The following is an 18,045-nucleotide window of genomic DNA, read 5'->3' as shown; positions in this document are numbered from 1 at the left end:
TGGAGGAACCTAACCCTTGGATACTGAATAAAGCAATTCATCATCTGGTATAAACTGACTAAAATAACTGAAATGGCAAGAATGCACAAATATATTAATGCATCAATAAAATGAACAACTTATATATGTTTTATATTATACTTTTTATAACAGGAGCTCTTGCAAATAAATAAATGGTGGGAAAGACATGTGTAGTACAGCCAAAAAGGATATAACTGTTTCCACCACAGTTTGTCACACTATGGTAAACAGAGGATTTGATGGGTAAAATAACCACCATGCAAATACTGTGGCATGACGCTGCTTGCAACAATATTCCCCATTCAGGTTAATATATTACATTAATGGTCAGGGAGTGTGAACGAGCCCAAACAGTCAGGTATTTACATTAAGGAGATGGATTTGGTACAGGAGGTCAGATAACCAGCTAGACTCTCCATCCCCGAATAAGCCACAGGATGCAGTCCATTCAAACAGCCATGCTGCTCAAAGTTTCTGTCTGCATTCTGGTCCTCATACTCAGCTTTTCGTCGAACGACAGCAGTCACCTCTGACGTCTGACCGACAGGGGGCGTGGCCTGAAGGCCACTGGCCTGAAGGCCACTGGTCTGGACGCTGTGGTCCTGCAGGGCAGAGGTCGTGGATGGGGTTGTTATGGTAAATTGTGGATCAGACAGCAGGCTGTCCTCCTGTAACTCCTCCCACAAGTTACCTGAGCAAAAATGAAGACATATCTTTAACTCCATGATTAAAGAACAGACATTTGGACATGTCACAGCAAGAAAAGCACAGGTGTAAATAATGAAAAATGAAAAAAAATAATGATGGCTGAATTTCCATTTAGTTGCTTCAGTTTCTGGGTCCTGGTACTGTTCATGATGGCTCACTGTCACACTGTCACGACCACTAGTTGGCTTTTTGTCAGTACTAGTTGAACACTTGTTTGTACTAGTTGGATATTTTGTCTTATTAGTTGAACAAAATCTTTGACTTGTCACTTTTTTTCAGCAACTAGTGGAACATCTGTCTAACTAGTTACAGCAGAAGCCTTATTAGTGACGCCGGGCAGCATACTAGTAGCACCAAAGTCCAAACTTGTCAGCTCTTTGATGCACTAGTGGTCCTGTGGACCAAACTAGTAACACTAAAAGCCCTACTAGTTAACTAGTGAGCTGCAAAAGCTCTGACATGTCAACTAGTAAACATGAATTCCGGTTACTAGTTTACTAGTGAGCTACATCTCTCTGCACTAGTTAACTAGTGAGAGCCAAAATTGCTTACTAGTTAACTAGTTAAGGCAAAAATTTTACTAGTTAACACGTTAAAGCCTCTTTTTTTATATTACTAGTTAACTAGTGAGCCTCAAAATATTTACTAGTTAACAAGTGATGTCAAAAAAGCCTACTAGTGACACTAGATATATTTTGACTTTACTAGTTAACTAGTTGGGTCCAAAATGTTTACTAGTTAACTAGTAGCACACAATGCTAATGAGGAGACAGGGACAAGGGGCTTTAAGGCTTTCTATTGGCTCTCCAGTAAGAACTCCCTGTAGCCAAGTTTAACCCTCAAAAGCCTGAAGAGCTTTCTGTGTTAATCCCGCTCCTTAATACACTATCCAGAGGAAAACGTGATTCTTTTTTATATTAACCACAATGAAAAAAACATAGAACATTGTATTTTCTGTTTAAAAATCCTCAGCTTGATGTATTTTTTCACAGTAAAACACAAATATATGCAATATTTTGTATTTAATGAATCATGATTATGAATTATAGCATTAGGACACAAATACCTTTTTACCTCAAACTGCTTTTGTTTGGCTGTTTTGAAATGAATACGCTTATATATATTATATTATATATATATATATATATATATATATATATATATATATATATATATATTTATATATATATATATATATATATATATATATATATATATATGACACACATACTGTGTGTGTGTGTGTGTGTGTGTGTGTGTGTGTGTGTGTGTGTGTAACAAAATAGAGATTTAAGAAACAAAATACAATTTATTTAACATGCGCGGACAAGATATACTGTATACTGTGTATATATATATTTATTTTATTTAATTTTTTTAAGTTGTGCAAACAGCCAGCAAAACCTCTACACACTACACTATCACAATTCAGTCTGCTGGTGTTGGATTCAGAGGTGGCGGACTTGGCTATCTAGTTTAAACACTGGCCAATCAGAATCCTTGTCCTGCCTGCTTCATTTGCATGCAGTCAACTATACTGCTAGCAGTACAAGCAGTACTAGTGGACTGCATGTTGCGGTTTACATGTTAACTAGTGAGGGCCAAATATCCACTAGTTAACTAGTAAGGGTTAACAAGGTACACACATTTGACCTTACTAGTTAACTAGTAAGGTTCAAAATGACTCACTAGTTAACTAGTGACACTGATGTTTTCCTCGCTGGTTAACTAGTGGAAGACACTTTGTCTCACTAGTTGGACTCTGTCCTGAACATGTAAAGACCTTGACAGAACATGTTGAACAATTTTTCTTACATGTTGGATCTTTCCTTTAAAGGAACACGCCGACTTATTGGGAATTTAGCTTATTCACCGTAACCCCCAGAGTTAGACAAGTCGATAAATACCCTTCTCATCTCCGTGTGTGCTGTAAGGCTGTCTGACGGCTCCAGCGACATCAGACCAGCACAGAACATGCAGGTGAATGGTTTCAGCAATCCTACTGCTCCGAATAAGTGACAAAATAACGCCAACATGTTCCTATTTACATGTTGTGATTTATAGAGTCACAGCGTGTACAAAAAACAACGTAACATGAGACACAGCCGTCTTCTAACTGTAAACAAACCGGGAACTATATTCTCAGGCGGAAGAATATAGTACTTGGGTGGAGTGATATGCTCGCAGCAAGCCTGTCTGAGAATATAGTTCCCAGCTTGTTTACTGTTAGAAGATGGCTGTGTCTCATGTTACGTTGTTTTTTGTACACGCTGTGAGTCTACAAATCACAACATGTAAATAGGAACATGTTGGCATTATTTTGTCACTTTTGTCACAATTGGGAGCAGTAGGCTAGTTGGAACCAGTTACCTGCAGGATCTGTGCTGGGCTAAGCTAATGCTGGAATCGTCAGACAGCGTTACAGCACGCACGGAGATGAGAAGGGTATGTATTGACTTGTCTTACTCTGGGGGTTACGGTGAATAAGTTAAATTCCCAATAAGTCGGCGTGTTCCTTTAACTAGTTGAGCCTCACCCAGCACTAGTAAGCATCTGGGCACCACTAGTGAGACATTTGTTCAACATGTTGGGCTTTTTGTCGCACTAGTATATATTTTTGTTGCACTAGTATATATTTTTGGCACAATAGTTGATGTTCCCATTGTACTACTTCAACAAAACTGAATACTAGTTAACATGTACGCTCCACTAATTCAACTGGTGATGTGATGAAATGGCACCAGTTAACATGTATGACAGTTGCACCACCACACTAATTAACTAGTAAGGTCCAAACAGGCATCAACTAGTTAACTAGTGAATGTTTTCACCTTGACTAGTTAACATGTAAGCGGCAACCTGCAGTCACTAGTTCACTAGTTGCAGTTCCTCGGGCCAACATGTTAACTAGTGTGCAGCATGCAAATGAAGTAGGCGGGATACAACAAAATCCTGAGTCCTGATTGGTTTGTATCTTTTATTTTGAAGTGGAGACCCAACAGGAAGCCTCAAATCCCCCTCTCCCCTCCTCCTCATTAGCACTGTCTTACTAGTTAACTAGTGCGCACTTTGGCCTTTACTAGTTAACAAGTAGACATTTTGGACCGCACTAGTTAACTAGTAACATCCAGAAACAATCAAAGTTGTAATTTTGGCTTTTACTAGTTGAGGAACCTGGCTTTTAAAATCAAGGATATGGAATAAATGCTCAAAGGGTTTGCCATACTATGTGCCTTACACGTGCCTTTCCTGCTTTGACAAGTCAAAATGTCTGCTGTGAAAAAGGTGTAGCAGAGAATGACGAAAAATAAAGCACCATGTCACAGAGCCATTGTTAATGTAATTCATTGCACCTGTGCTTTTGCTTCTTTGACATGAAAATGTCTGCTGAGGCCTGATAGCAGCACAAAGGTTTAATACAGACAGGATTTTTTTTAATTGACAAATGCAGACTTTGTACCCAAACAATATGATGCCACATTTTGACATCCCAATTACAAAATGAGGAAAGCAATTGCTAGCATGCTATGAGCTGAAAATAGCTAGTTAGCATAACAGTGTGTGTGTGTGTGTGTGTGTGTGTGTGTGTGTGTGTGTGTGTGTGTGTGTGTGTGTGTGTGTGTGTGTGTGTGTGTGTGTGTGTGTGTGTACACGTGTAATTGATTCAGAACTTTCTTTCTTTGCACAGTAAAAAACAAACAAAAAAACTAAAACATGCCTGATTCTCATACCTTGCAGCTGCAGGTCAGTCAGACTGGGGTTGAGCGTGTCAATGTCATAACTGGCATCTCCCTCCAACAGCAAGTCCTGCATGTTCCTGGAGCTAAACTCAGCCTGTAGGGTGGCACCGTAAACAGGTGGCATCTTACTAGTCACGGGGGAGTGCAAGCTTCCAGTGGCTGATGGGACGCCAGCTGTAGGCAGCTGTCCACATGGTGAGTACAGGGCAAAGGAGTTGCTGGGGTGAGCAGTGGCAGGGGGAAGGAAACGGGACTGCTGCGGTTGAACTTGGGCATACTGTGGACGCTGAACGGGTAGGTAGGGTGGTCGGAGCTGGGCTAGGGTGCAAGATGACGAGGTGGTGCCGTAGATAGGGGCCACTCTGGATAACAAAGCTGGGTTGGTGTAAAGTGGCACAGACTTGAACTTGTCCGGTCTCTCTCCCAGAAGCCGATCAAGGTCTTCTGTAGAAAAAGTGTGCATCAAATAAAGTTTTAATCAAATATATAGCCTAATAAAATTAAAAAGTACAGGTCAGATCAGCAAGAAATGGCAAATGTCTGTACTGTACATCTTTGACCTTTTAATCTCTTACTGTAATGAATCCATTGTAAAACTCTATCTTCTGTAAAAAAAAAAAAAAAACATTATTTCCCACTTGATTTCCTCTCATTTAGGGGACCCACCTGGCTTCGCCATGCTCCTGCGAACAGTGACAGGGTCCTTGCGACGCCACTTGTGCAGCTCCTCCTGCATTTTCTCCACCTTGGCTGGATTAAGAGCCCAAAGACAGCCTTTACGGGACGAGTTCCCATTTTTGTTCTCCACCTTCTCAAAGCACTTGTTCAGGGAGAGGTTGTGACGCACAGAGTTCTTCCATCCATCAGGAGCTGACTGACAACAGAGAGTGGTAGATAAATGCAGAAGATGGGAAATAAAATGTTTAAAGCAGCTGTTCTGTTCTCTCTCAGAGTGGTACAGGAAGATAAGTACTGAGCACACTTTATTAGGGCTGCAACATCCTATCCACTGCGCTACCAGAATATGTCATATCATTTTCTATATAAAATTGTAAAATATTATCTTCCGGTGACGTCTTCAGATAGCTTGTTTTGTCCGACCAATGCTATATGACATTCTGTTACATAAGCCAAAGACAAGCAGCAAATCTTTACAAGCTGGAACCAGTGAATGCTGAAAAATGACTGAAACAACTCATTGAAATTAAAAATAGTTGGCAAGTTATTTTATGTCAATCGACTGAATCAACACATTTTCAGCTCTACGCACTGTGTTTAGTTCCTTTGGAAAGTGCAAAATAGCAAAAGATAATTCAACAAGAGTCTACAGCCACACCAGCAGTTCTATGAGTCTGTCCTTAAGCACAGCAGTGCCTTGAGCTAAATGCTAACATCAGCATGCTTACATGCTGATGTTAAGCAGTTATGTATCTACCAAATTCACCATCTTAGTTAGCAGATATTTGTTAATTAGCATATAGCTGCAAGTACAGCTGAGGCTAATAGAAATTTCATGAGTTTTGCAGGTATGTAGTCATAAACCAAAGAATTGAACAAATACACAGTTTGACCTGTTGATGACGCTTAATGAAATGTTAAGGGACCACTAAAGTTATTACAATTCATCCTAGGGGGGACATGAAAGTTTGTACAAAATCTCATGGTAATCCATCAAATAGAGAGTTTGAAGTTTATTTTGTCACATGCTCAACATATTTTTACATCGTACAATGAAATGCTTTTTGAAACGCGCTTCAAATAAAAATACAATAACTGTCACCATGTTATGATGTATTTCTGAGTTTTAGGTGCAATTATTTCCCAAAAGACAATGAGACTTTTACTGAAGTGCGCCCTGGAATCTGTTCCCACATTCAAGAACTCTTTGACAGAGAGAGCTTTCCTCTATCCTCTATCTCTCTGTCATTCTGCCTCGCCCTCTCACTGAGGCCAGGGTTGTTCAAGGCAAAGCAACAGAGTAAGGCTGCAACTGCTTAATCCTGGTTGATTGATTGATTGTTCAAATAAATATATACAGTGAAAATATACACAACAACTGACATTAGGATCCCTGGTGCCCCACCACTAATGTGGCTAAAAATTATTGTACTTCCATGAACTCAAACATACTTTATGACAGCTTTTGTAAAAATACTTTGACTTTCCGTGGAGTATCACTTATCATCTGCCTCATGTGTATTCTGGCCCTGCAGCCTGTGTTTAATGTTACAGGCAGCTGTTTGGAAAGCAGCCATCTATAAGGTACCTTCTTGAATATAAATGGCAGCAAGTCTTTGAGCTCTTTCCAGAGGTGAGTCTGAACTTATTTGATTTGTAGATACCTGCAAGCCTTTGAAGAATGTACAGTATTTGTGACGAACCAGGGTTCAAACAGAGGTCCAACCCTGTAGCTGCCTGATTTTATTAATATTAAATAATTTATCAAGTACATATAATTATGATATCTCTTCGGTTTTACTTATTAGACACACACACACACACACACACACACACACACACACACAAACACACACACACACACACACACACACATACACACACACACACACACACACACACACACACACACAATCTCCTCATTAAACTGCCCATGCCAGCCTCGTGCCTCAACAGGTTACCACCCAGCTGGTCCAGGGCCACTGAGCTGCAGGTGTAGATTTTGCACATTGATTTTTGCAGTGTGTCATTAATCATTAGGGAGTAAATAAGCTGGGGTGGCAGATTTCTGGAAAAGGCAACAACAAAAAAAACAGAATTTGAAAATATAGCCCTCCTCCTGCAGCTCTCCCCTGTCTGTCCAGAGCCCCTCCCACCAGACAAGCATGGGCATATGCACACACTCAGTAACCTGTACAAGTACCTGTCATCTCTTTCAATCATCCTGATCATGATTGTGATCCCGAATGCCTTTATATAGCAGCAATTCTATGATAATTACCGTCTGATTTCTTTTTAAAGCCCTTTGCGATGACATACTGGGATTCAAGGATCCAGCTAGCTAGAGCCGCAGCAACATTTTTCTCCATCTCTGAAACACTTTGCTGATATTGATGCACGTTTTATTGCCTTTATTGTCATACTCTTTTTTAAGTCCATCTCCCCTTTTGCTTTGCAGTGTAGGCAGTTGGACCGCTTCTCAATTCTCTGAATGGTCCTCTAAAGTTCTTTGTGTGAAACCGCATATCTATACTTCATAAATTGGGGCGGGATCAATAATTGACCAATGGCTACAAGCCAACTGGCCTTCTTTTCAACAATGACCTCTCTATCTTGGGGCCCCACTGATAACACTTTCCAGATGTTTCCAGAGAGGTGTCCTCCGAAAGTGGGGTAGAGTTCATTCAGATCATCATGCATATAGATAGTTCAGCTATAACTTAAGTACAAGTTATAGAATGTGCAGAATAAAGTAGGGTGTTAATACACTTCATGCCAATGATGGAATAGCAACTTTTTCTGCTGTATTTTCTGCCATTGAATCAGGCTTTAACCATCTGAAGGGACGTGCACAACAAAACACAAACCTGAACCTGAATACTTAAGCTACTGATCTACTACTGAAAGACTATCGATTGATCTATAGAGACTGCTGGAGTAGAATATCTGTATGGGTTGTTAAAGTGTTGAACTTCACAGCGACATTTTGTTTTTCAGTTCTGCTTGTGCTTCTGATGAGCCTGAGTTTTTTTTCAGTTGGTTAAAATCAGCATTTAATAGAGAAAACATTTATCCTGGTACCTTGAAATAGGGAAAGTGTTCAGTCATGAAGCTGTAGATCTCACTGACTGGCAGGCTTCCTGTTTTACTGTTCTTCAGAGCCAAGAAGATCAAGATGCTGCCGTCATGAAGGAAACATTTTTTCATTAGCATTTTATGTATGTGTTATGTTACATGTGGAATTCTACACATTGTTGCTTTACATATATAACTATGTAAAGGTAGACAGAAATACTGATGTTGGCAAATACATGTTGAAATGTGATGCAATGTTACCTGTATGAGTAAATGGGCTTGGGGAAGTGGGACTGTGTGGTGCTCTCCTGGTGTGATTGATTGGAGAGACTTTGGAGACAATATTTTGAGCTGTTGGACTGATCATTATTAGGATACAGTCTAGATGAGACCTGTAGAAGACACACGCACGCACGCACACACACACACACACACACACACACACACACACACACACACACACACTTTATGACCTTTTAGTTTATCTGCTTTGGCTGAGTCATATGTATTGCCTGCTGCTTTTGAAACAAATTGGGTGGCATTATCTTGGCTCGTATAGATTATTGTGGTACCCTCAAACCTAAATATTTCTCACTCATGTTTTGAATCATCACATACATTTTTTTTTTTACAGTTTTTTCTGATTGCTAAACGACAGTGGGCACAACTGGAGTCACATTTGCAAAACTCAAACTACAGTCTGCACTACCAACAGTCACCTGAGCTAAACAGTTCACATCACCTGCAAAACAGGCTCAGTGCAGCCAAACACTATGCACAGGCCTCACTGAGATAACACACACTGTCACTCAGAACACACTGAGGGTAAAAACACTAGCATCAAACACCAATACAAAAATTACAACTTTTTCATCTTTACAGTTTGAACAATTTGAGTGACTTGACACTACTCAACAGTTTATTTAAGGAAAAAATATAGATTGTATAGCATACCAATTTTTACATTAGGTAAACAAGAAGGAATGAAAATCTGCAGTTTTTCAGTTTAAAGTATTTTGTCTCTAGTAATTTATGGAATTACTGGGGGAAAAAAACTAAAAGGTACATACGCAACAGTACCAAAGAATAGTGTGACTAATCCTGCCTCGCTCCAGCATCATGTGGCAAGTTTTCTTCATCACATTGGATGTCTGCATCATCTCTAAATACAAATGAATGTGGTGTTTCTATTGCTTTCACCTCCATTACTTTATGAAAAACAGTAAGAACACAGTTTTACTATTGTAAAGATATAGTGTTTTTCACTTTTTTTATAGCTGTGTACATAACCTCAGACATCTTACCTGGACATATTGGTATCTTTGCTCTTTTACCTGTTTCTCTCAAACAGTACAGTGTAGAATTGTTTCATTCTTATTTGGTGTTTGTATACAAAAAAAGGCTTTCTGAGCGTTCTCTATATAAATACCGTATATGTTCACTAACTAGTCTAAAACAAGACACTTGCTTAGGCTTTAAGCTAAAATTGCAATCAGCAGTGTTTGATAGGCACCAGACTGAAATCTATTTCTGTTTTGAATGTGTGGTTAACAGTTTTGACAGCAGTGTGTTAGCATTTGAACAAAGTGCTGTAAATCTACAGTGTTTTGCACATTGTGGTTAAAGTCATGGGATAAGTGTGTAGAGTTTTGAAAACTGTGTTCAAGCAATGAAAAACTAACTAGAGTTTGGTCCACATGAACTGCTGCTGTGCAGACTGTAGTTAGAGTTTTGCACATGTGACTCCAGTTGTGCCCACTGTCGTTTAGCAATCCAAAAAAACTGTAACCTTTATTTAACCAGGAGAAATCCCATTGAGATTCAGAATCTCTTTTTCAAGGGAGTCCTGGCCAAGACAGCAGTACAAAAGTTCCATATATAAAATATACAACAAAAACAGACAACAGAAAACAGAAAAAGAAAACAGTTGGCAAATTAACATCATCTCCACATAATCACCAGCATTGCTCAATAGCAGCACATGTGTATTTAGTACTCAAATAATCGTTTATCCTAAATTTAAACTGTATCAATGTTAACATCAAATTCCTTGATAGCTCACTCACTCACCCGTTGTAGAGGGCTCGATGAGCTGTAGGATGGATAGCTTTGAGACATGAAGCAGGAGGGCTCTGCTGGTAGAGTTGCTAGTTTTGGGTAGGAACTCTGCAAAAATGAGGAAGTTGTTTGGAAAAGCGATCTAAACTGTATTCATTTGTAATAATAAACATAAACATGCCTAGAACCTATACATGCACTAATGGAGTGATGTCAGAGTGTCTAAAATTGATGTTAAGGCGTAATTTGACACCTTTAAACCAGCAATAACAGATTTTTTTGCTCCCTTGGGGGCAGCGGAAACAAGTTCAGCTGCAGATTCAGGTGATAATTCTCTGTAGGTCCATTTCACATTGTCACATGATACATTGTTACTATAAAAAACATTGATTATAGCCGTATAAATCTAGAAACCTGAACACTGCCGTTGTACTGGTCCCAGGATGTTGCTGCCTCGCTGCTTGACCTGTGCGAAAGAGCGTCAGAGCTGCACACCTCCTGCAGACAGCTGAAGGAAGACGAGCACTGTTGGAGGCATCCCACAGCTGTCACTGCTCCATCGATGAACTGTCGACGGTATGGGTGGAAACGGTCAGAGTCAACGGGGCCTCGTCCCGGTGCTGATCCTGACCCTAAACCGATGGTCCCATCAGCGCTGTGCCTCCTGTTCAAAGCCGCGGTCCTCAAGCTGAAGGTGTTGCTTTCTTTCTGGGTGAAGCAGACAGCCCTGCCAACTTTAGTCTGTGGTGTGATCAACATCACAGTGGATACAGATCATTAAACATCCAAATCACAATAAATCTATACTAACTGTTGATAAACCCATCAGGGCTGGGTTCAATGTTTCAATCATGTATCCAATCCCATTTCTGGACTAAGAAGCTGCCAAGTTGCTTACTGGGAATCGCCTGAGGCCATTGCTAGAAAACTTCCTCTCTCATAGTATAAATTAACAACATGAACCAGAACGGCCTTTTAACCTGAACAAACATGTTTACATAATTAGGGCCCGAGCGCCAACAGCAGCGAAGGCCCTATTGAAACTGAAGGAATTATTCTTTCTTTCTTTCTTTCTTTCTTTCTTTCTATTATTTTCCCGTCAAATGAATTGGCTTTTTGAGGGGCTTAACATATTCAAAAACTCACCAAATTTGGCGGCCGCATCAAGTCTGGTGAAAATTTACGTATTTTAAGGGTTTTGGGAATAGGCGCACAAACATGGCTCGCTAGCGCCCCCTAGAAAGTTAAGAAAATTGAGCCCCTGCAGTGCGTTTAACGTAGACTCACGGAACTTGGTACACATATGTAACATGTCAAGATGTACAAAAAACGTCATTAGAGCCATACCCTAAACCCAACAGGAAGTCCGCCATTTTGATTTCAAAGTTCGAAATTAGTGCGATTTTGGCCATTTCCACATGTCGTACTTTAACAAACTCCTCCTAGAGATTTCATCCAATCAACTTCAAACTCGGTCTGTGCCATCTTAAGACGTTAAAGATGAAAAGTTGTTAAAAGAAAAACTTTTCGTCATAGGGCGTGGCCGTGGCGGGGCGGCCATTTTGTGCGTTTCGCCGCCGAAACAGGAAGTGGGTGTAACTCGAGTGTACGTTGTCCGATTAACTCGAAACTTTTCAGGATTCATAAGAGTCCAACCCAGAGGACAAATGAAGGCCGATATTTACTTAAAGTCATAGCGCCTTCTAGTGGCAACAGGAAGTAGGCCTAAAAGTCAAGGTGCTATACTTTAACAAACTCCTCCTAGAGATTTCATCCGATGGACTTCAAACTTGGTCTGTACCATCCCAACACCTTAACGATGAAAAGTTATTAAAAGAAAAACTTTTTGTCAGACGGTGTGGGCGTGGCGTGGCGGCCATTTTGAGTGTTTAGCGATGAACAAAGAAGTTGTTGTAACTTGAGTGTACGTTGTCGTATCTGCCCGACATTTCTCACGATTGACAAGGCTCCAGGCCTGAGGACACCTACTGGCCAAAATTGACTTTTGGTCATAGCGCCCCCCGCTTGCAAGAGGAAATGCGCCTTATATGACAAACATCATCCGATTTGCATGAAACTCAGAATGTGTGGTCTACGTGTGATACTGAGCCGCCCCCTATAATATGGCCACGCCCACTTACTCAGGCCTAAGCTTTAGCCACGCCCACTTTAATAACATTTGAACCGTTTAAGGTAGAGCCTTGTGTGAGGTGTCATTGAACTCAGCAGAGACTTCCTTCTTTATCGGTGATGGTTTGGCCCGCCCCCTATGCATAAGCCACGCCCCCTTTCATAACATTTGAACCGTTTAAGGTATACCCTTGTGTGAGGTATCATTGAACTCAGCAGAGACTTCCTTCTTCATTGGTGATGGTTTGCCCCGCCCCCTAGGCATAAGCCACGCCCGCTTTCATAACATTTGAACCGTTTAAGGTATATCCTTGTGTGAGGTTTCATTGAACTCAGCAGAGACTTCCTTCTTCATCGGTGATGGTTTGGCCCGCCCCCTATGTTTAAGCCACGCCCCCTTTCATACATGCTGACCCATTTAAGGTAGAGTCTTGTGTGAGGTATCATTCATCTCAGTAGATGCTTCATTTTTAATTGGTGATGGTTGGACCCGCCCCCTATGCTTTAGCCACGCCCCCTTTCACAGCTAATGAACCGTATGACGTAGAGTCTTGTGTGAGCTATCGTTGAACTCGGCGGGGAGTTCCCTTTTCATTGTTGACGATTCGCGGCGTCTGAGTGCCGCGCAAATGCACGGTCGCAAGGAGCGGCGTCCGCCGGTAACCCCGACGCGCACAGAGGCGCGAGGGCCCGTCCATCGCTGCTCGCAGCTTTAATTACGTATTGAGTTCCTTTATTTCTTAACTTTCTGGAACTGTCTGACAGGTTAAAGGAGTAGTTCAACATTTTGGGAAATATGCGTTTTAACTTTATTGCTGAGAATTAGACGCAACAGCCAGCAGCTGGTTAGTTTAGCTTAGCATGAAGACTGGAAACAATGGGAAAGGGCTACCCTGGCCTCACAGCACAAGTCACTGCACCCGGCCAAGAAATAGTGTGGCACATAACCCCCTATAAGATATTGTTTGTACAGGTTACACAAACAAGATAACATGTTAATTTTTAACTTTTAAGGTGTAAATAATTTGCTTTGAAAACAATAGTCCTTGGAAACCCCATGGAAAGCAAAGGCCATTTGTACATGTACTGTACAAGCAGGGTCACATTTTATATTTCCAGTGTTACACAGAATAAACTGTTTTGGGTTAAAACAGGAAGGCCTGAGGTGGCTCATCAGTACCTGTGATTCTGCCATCTGCTGGCAGGAGGTCCCACTGGGCTCACAGGTGTGTAGGCTGGCCTGAGGGGTTGATGTTTGAGACTTTGCCCTGGTGTGGGAAAATGTAGGGGAGTCTGACATTCTGCACAAAAATCTGCTCCTGTGAAGAGATGGAAAACTTAATTTGAGATGGGAGTCATCTATCTTTAGTCAGTTACATTTTCTGGGGGATCTGCATAATTTGCGATACTGTAGATGACCTGTTTCAGTTATTAGAATTGTCATTTGCACACTTTGTTCACACAAATATTATGCTCTTAAAGAAATAGTTTTTTTTAATGTTGGGAAAATGTGATTGTTCAGTCAGTTAGATCTAACTTATTGATTATTTTTATTTCTTACAATATTACGTAAATTACTACAGACAAAATAAATGGTAACACTTTAATTGAAGGTATCGACATAATCGTGACATGACACTGTCATGAACGTGTCATAAACGTTATAAACAAGTCATAAACGTTTAGGACTTCTGTCATTAAGTGTCATTTGTTTTTTGTCATGACAAGTTGACATTGTTTGGGTTGTCTTGATTATGACAACTTGACATTAATCAAAGTGACATAACCAGAAGTTGTCTTGGTCATGACAAGTTGACATTAAATTTGTTTGGGATGTCTTTGTAATGACAACTTGACATTAACCAGGATGACATAACCAGGGGATGTCTTTGTCATGACAACTTGACATAATGTCATCCTGTTTAATGTCAAGTTGTCATTACAAAAGACATCCCAAACAATGTCAACTTGTCATGACAAAAACCGAATGACACTTAATGACAGAAGTCCTAAATGTTTATGACTTGTTTATAACATTTCTGACACATTCATGACAGTGTCATGTCATAGTTATGACAGTGTCATGTCACGATTATGTCGCTACCTTCAAGTAAAGTGCTACCAAATAAAAACACAGGTATGTTATAAAATTAAAAAGATTAATGTGAAAGAATGTCACTTTTCTTTAAAGAAAATTAGTTTTAAGTCAAATTATTGAAAAGTTTCAAATTGTATTGGTGTTTGATGCTAGTGTATTTACTCTCAGTGTCTTCTGAGTGACGGTGTGTGTTGTCTTGACAAGGATTGTTCAAAGTGTTTCGCTGCACTGAGCCTGTTCTGAGACGTGTGTGAAGAGTTGTGTTGCTTAAAAATTAGTTTTGCAGGTGATGTGAACTGTTGCTAATGCAGACTGTAGTTAGAGTTTTGCACAAGTCGTTTAGGAATCCAAAAAAAAATGTAATCGCTTCATCTAACGCTTAGTAAGAAAGCAATTAGGCGTATTTCCCAAAACATCCGACTATGCCTTTGAATTTTGGGTAGGAGAGGAACATGCAAGTGGCAAAAAAAGCGAGCTGTTTGTTTTTCTGACAGGAAGCTTATGTCAAGTGTTTTGACAAAACACTTCTTGTCACTGATCCTTTGAGATCATATCTACTGAGTCATTACTCTACTGTAAATCTGCGAGATACACTATACTGTGTCCTCTGACAGTATGAGTGCAGGCGTTAGAAGAGTTCATTTTCAGTGTCAGTTTATTAAAACACCAAAGCTTGACATATATGGATGTACATGGGGTAGGTTTATCCGGCTAAGTGTAAAGAAGTGTTATCTGATCCCAGCGGAGGTGACAGACACGTGGCCCAGGTTCCAGTAAAGGTAACCTCAACCCCCAACATAAACCAAGCTCATTAAAACTGCCAACAAACCATGGCTGTTAGGTCACGTAAAGCCAAATAATGCTGAGGCAGAGAGCTATGTGTGTGTGTGTGTGTGTGTGTGTGTGTGTGTGTGTGTGTGTGTGTGTGTGTGTGTGTGTGTGTGTGTGTGTGTGTCAGAGAGAGAGAAGTAGCAATCGGGGCTTCTTTCTCTCTACATCAAAGAAGGCTAAAGTGTCAAGGTGAAAGTTGAGAGATTGCCTTTTAACAACTGTGGCACTAAATCCTCTCATCAGCTTGACAGACACGCTGCCACCAGCCAGAACGGATGCACTTATAGAAAGAGAAGTAGAAACTTCAGCAGTGGTGTGTGCGTGCGTGCGTGCGTGCGTGCGTGCGTGCGTGCATAGGTTTAACATGTGCAGATTTAGCCCCAGTTTGGGTGCCTCTTTTTCTCAAAATGGTTACATGGCGATCTTTTAAAAAACTTAAGTCAATTAATATATTTTATTGTATTGCTGCAGTAAATTAAGCCAACATGTTAATGAATCAATAATAATAATTAAATAATAATATAATAGATGATAATGTAACACTGACAGGGGCCATTCTGCTGGCTAATAATTACTCTTACCTTTGATTCGTAAGTTCATTTAGCTGATTATACTTTTACTTTTGAATTCAGGATCTTTACTTGAAATTGAATATTATTACTTTAGTGTTGTTGATCTGTATAATTCTTCCATACACTACTCCAAAAACCTCAATGAATACTTTTTTATATGTATTTATTTATAGAGCTCTATTTAATTACCTTGTTTTTAATCTGTGTTTTTAAAAGGAGCCATGCACGTAATTTTGTTTGTGCTTTACATATTTCTGTGTTTTGTTGAATGACAATAAAAGGAAACTTGAATCTTAAATCTTCAATTGCCACTGTGTATGAATAAAGAAAAGCTGGGTGTTAGGCCTGCATGATAATGTTTAATTACAGTACAGTATCAGCGGTGTCATGAATCACCTGCATTGGTGTCATGTGAGAATAGTTTTGCTGTGGTTCAGTGAATCCCCTTTATTATCTATATTATGTATGATCTATATTATGCAGTGAACCAGGGACAGTGCATCCCATTACATCATTTTATTACATTATCTTATTTTGAATGAACTATTATGCTATATCAAAATATAATAGATTTATATTTCAATTTACTTCTAAACGGATTTCAAAGATGCATTCAAAAGCTTACTTAAGTAAAAGTATGCATTATCAGCGTAATGTAGTGTAGTATTAAGTACAGTATTTGCCTCTGAGATGTAGTGGAGTACAAGTAAAAAGTTGCATAACAATGAAAAACTCAAATAAAATACAAGTACCTAAAATTTGCCCAAAATTTCACAAGCTTTACACAAATGTTCATGATGTAGGGCTCTTTCGTGTCTATAGTAACAATATTAGATAAGACAAGCCGGTACATCTGTTCGTATAATTGACAGGATTATATACTGATATTATTTTGTCAGCAGTGTTGACATCACAATGCCGCCGTTCAAAGTTCACAGCGGTGAACCAGCTTTCAGCGCCTACAGCATCAGTGGAGTACTATGTTCTCTCTTAGTTACTAAATAAACATGGAGGTAAAAAGAGTAAATCAAAGCAAAAAGAGCAAAATTGTTGCAGCAGTTTATGTAAACACCAATTGGAAAACTGTCAAATTAACTCACCTAGCCTTCGTAAACAGTAACTGCGCCCTCTCTTCTTTGTCAATTTGTAGTTTCAGTCAGATTTTCTCACTCAGACCCTCTGTCGACATCTGAGCCCATTAACCCCTGGTGGATCTTTACACCTCACGTCCCCTCTTCCCTCACAGTGAAGCACTTCGATTAGATTGACTGTCTACATATTTATGGAAATGGTTGATGGGCTGGTTTCAGATTGTGTGTGTGTGTGTGTGTGTGTGTGTGTGTGTGTGTGTGTGTGTGTGTGTGTGTGCGCGCGTGTGTGCGTGTGTGCGTGTGTGCATGTGTATGGCACCCGTCCAGGCTAGCCCAGCCATAAGATGTACAGAAAGAAAAACCTGCTCCAACAGGTTCCAAAACGTCAGTCATTGGCAGCTGGCAGCACATTCTCTTCTTCCTTCCATCAGTCTTTCTTTGACTGACTGTATAGTTACTTGTCCAAACGGGACATAAGATACACTACTGATCACAGCCTATGGCAGAGAGCGGGCGCCGTGCCCTGGTTTCTGAGCTCGCCCATGGCAAAGGCTGTCTTAAATTTGATCTACTTCCACTTAACTGTTGCGCTTTCAAATAAAAGTGTGCACAAGTAAATGCAGGCAGAATCATTTGTGCATTTGAAGCATGCAAGAACACACGCAAAGTTGCAGCTAGAGCAAAACCAAAAGCACTGGCTTTTGCAGTCAAACTGGAAATTTCTGTTTCAGAAGATGACGCACATGATGAATGGACATACCCACCAATTTGGCTCTTGTGGTCTGCAGGATGTAAAGTCAAACTAACCATCAGGCATCTCTTACGCACGTTTTAAGATGCTCCCCAGGGACGTCTTTTCATTTTCATTTTTCTTCAGAAATTTAAACTTCAGTTCCTCTCGGAAACCTTTACAGTGGCAGTATGAGGCTCAAAGAGTACTTGAGGCAGAGAAAAGGAGAAAGTAAGAAGGGAGGGGTAGGATTAGGGAGTAGAGGTATGACAATGCAGGTAGATTTCTATTCTATCCTCCTAATGAACAAGGA

General features: G+C 40.2%; 1 protein-coding gene across 1 annotated transcript; it reads right to left on the bottom strand.

The window, feature by feature from the left end:
- Positions 1-162: 162 nt before the first annotated feature.
- foxn1 (forkhead box N1) lies at positions 163-13,622 on the bottom strand. The gene is made up of 8 exons (XM_028574553.1): positions 13,591-13,622; positions 10,695-10,988; positions 10,293-10,388; positions 8,484-8,614; positions 8,229-8,325; positions 5,136-5,343; positions 4,461-4,913; positions 163-712 (listed from the first exon to the last, which is right to left on the bottom strand). The coding sequence occupies exons 1-8, from the start codon at positions 13,603-13,605 to the stop codon at positions 384-386; spliced, it is 1,623 nt and encodes a 540-aa protein (XP_028430354.1). The 5' UTR covers positions 13,606-13,622; the 3' UTR covers positions 163-383.
- Positions 13,623-18,045: the final 4,423 nt, after the last annotated feature.

The sequence above is a fragment of the Perca flavescens genome, chromosome 3 (genome assembly GCF_004354835.1).
Source record: "Perca flavescens isolate YP-PL-M2 chromosome 3, PFLA_1.0, whole genome shotgun sequence".
Lineage (NCBI taxonomy): Eukaryota > Metazoa > Chordata > Actinopteri > Perciformes > Percidae > Perca > Perca flavescens.
This window is presented reverse-complemented; position numbering and strand designations above follow the sequence as displayed.

What these genes read in the sequence shown, in the direction of transcription:
- foxn1 (XM_028574553.1), bottom strand. An exon ending in CATCGAGCCCTCTACAACGG is followed by an intron (nt 8,615 to 10,292) that starts GTGAGTGAGTGA and finishes TGTCTTCTACAG; the next exon opens with GTCTCATCTAGACTGTATCC. An exon ending in AACACTTTCCCTATTTCAAG is followed by an intron (nt 5,344 to 8,228) that starts GTACCAGGATAA and finishes CTCTGTTGTCAG; the next exon opens with TCAGCTCCTGATGGATGGAA.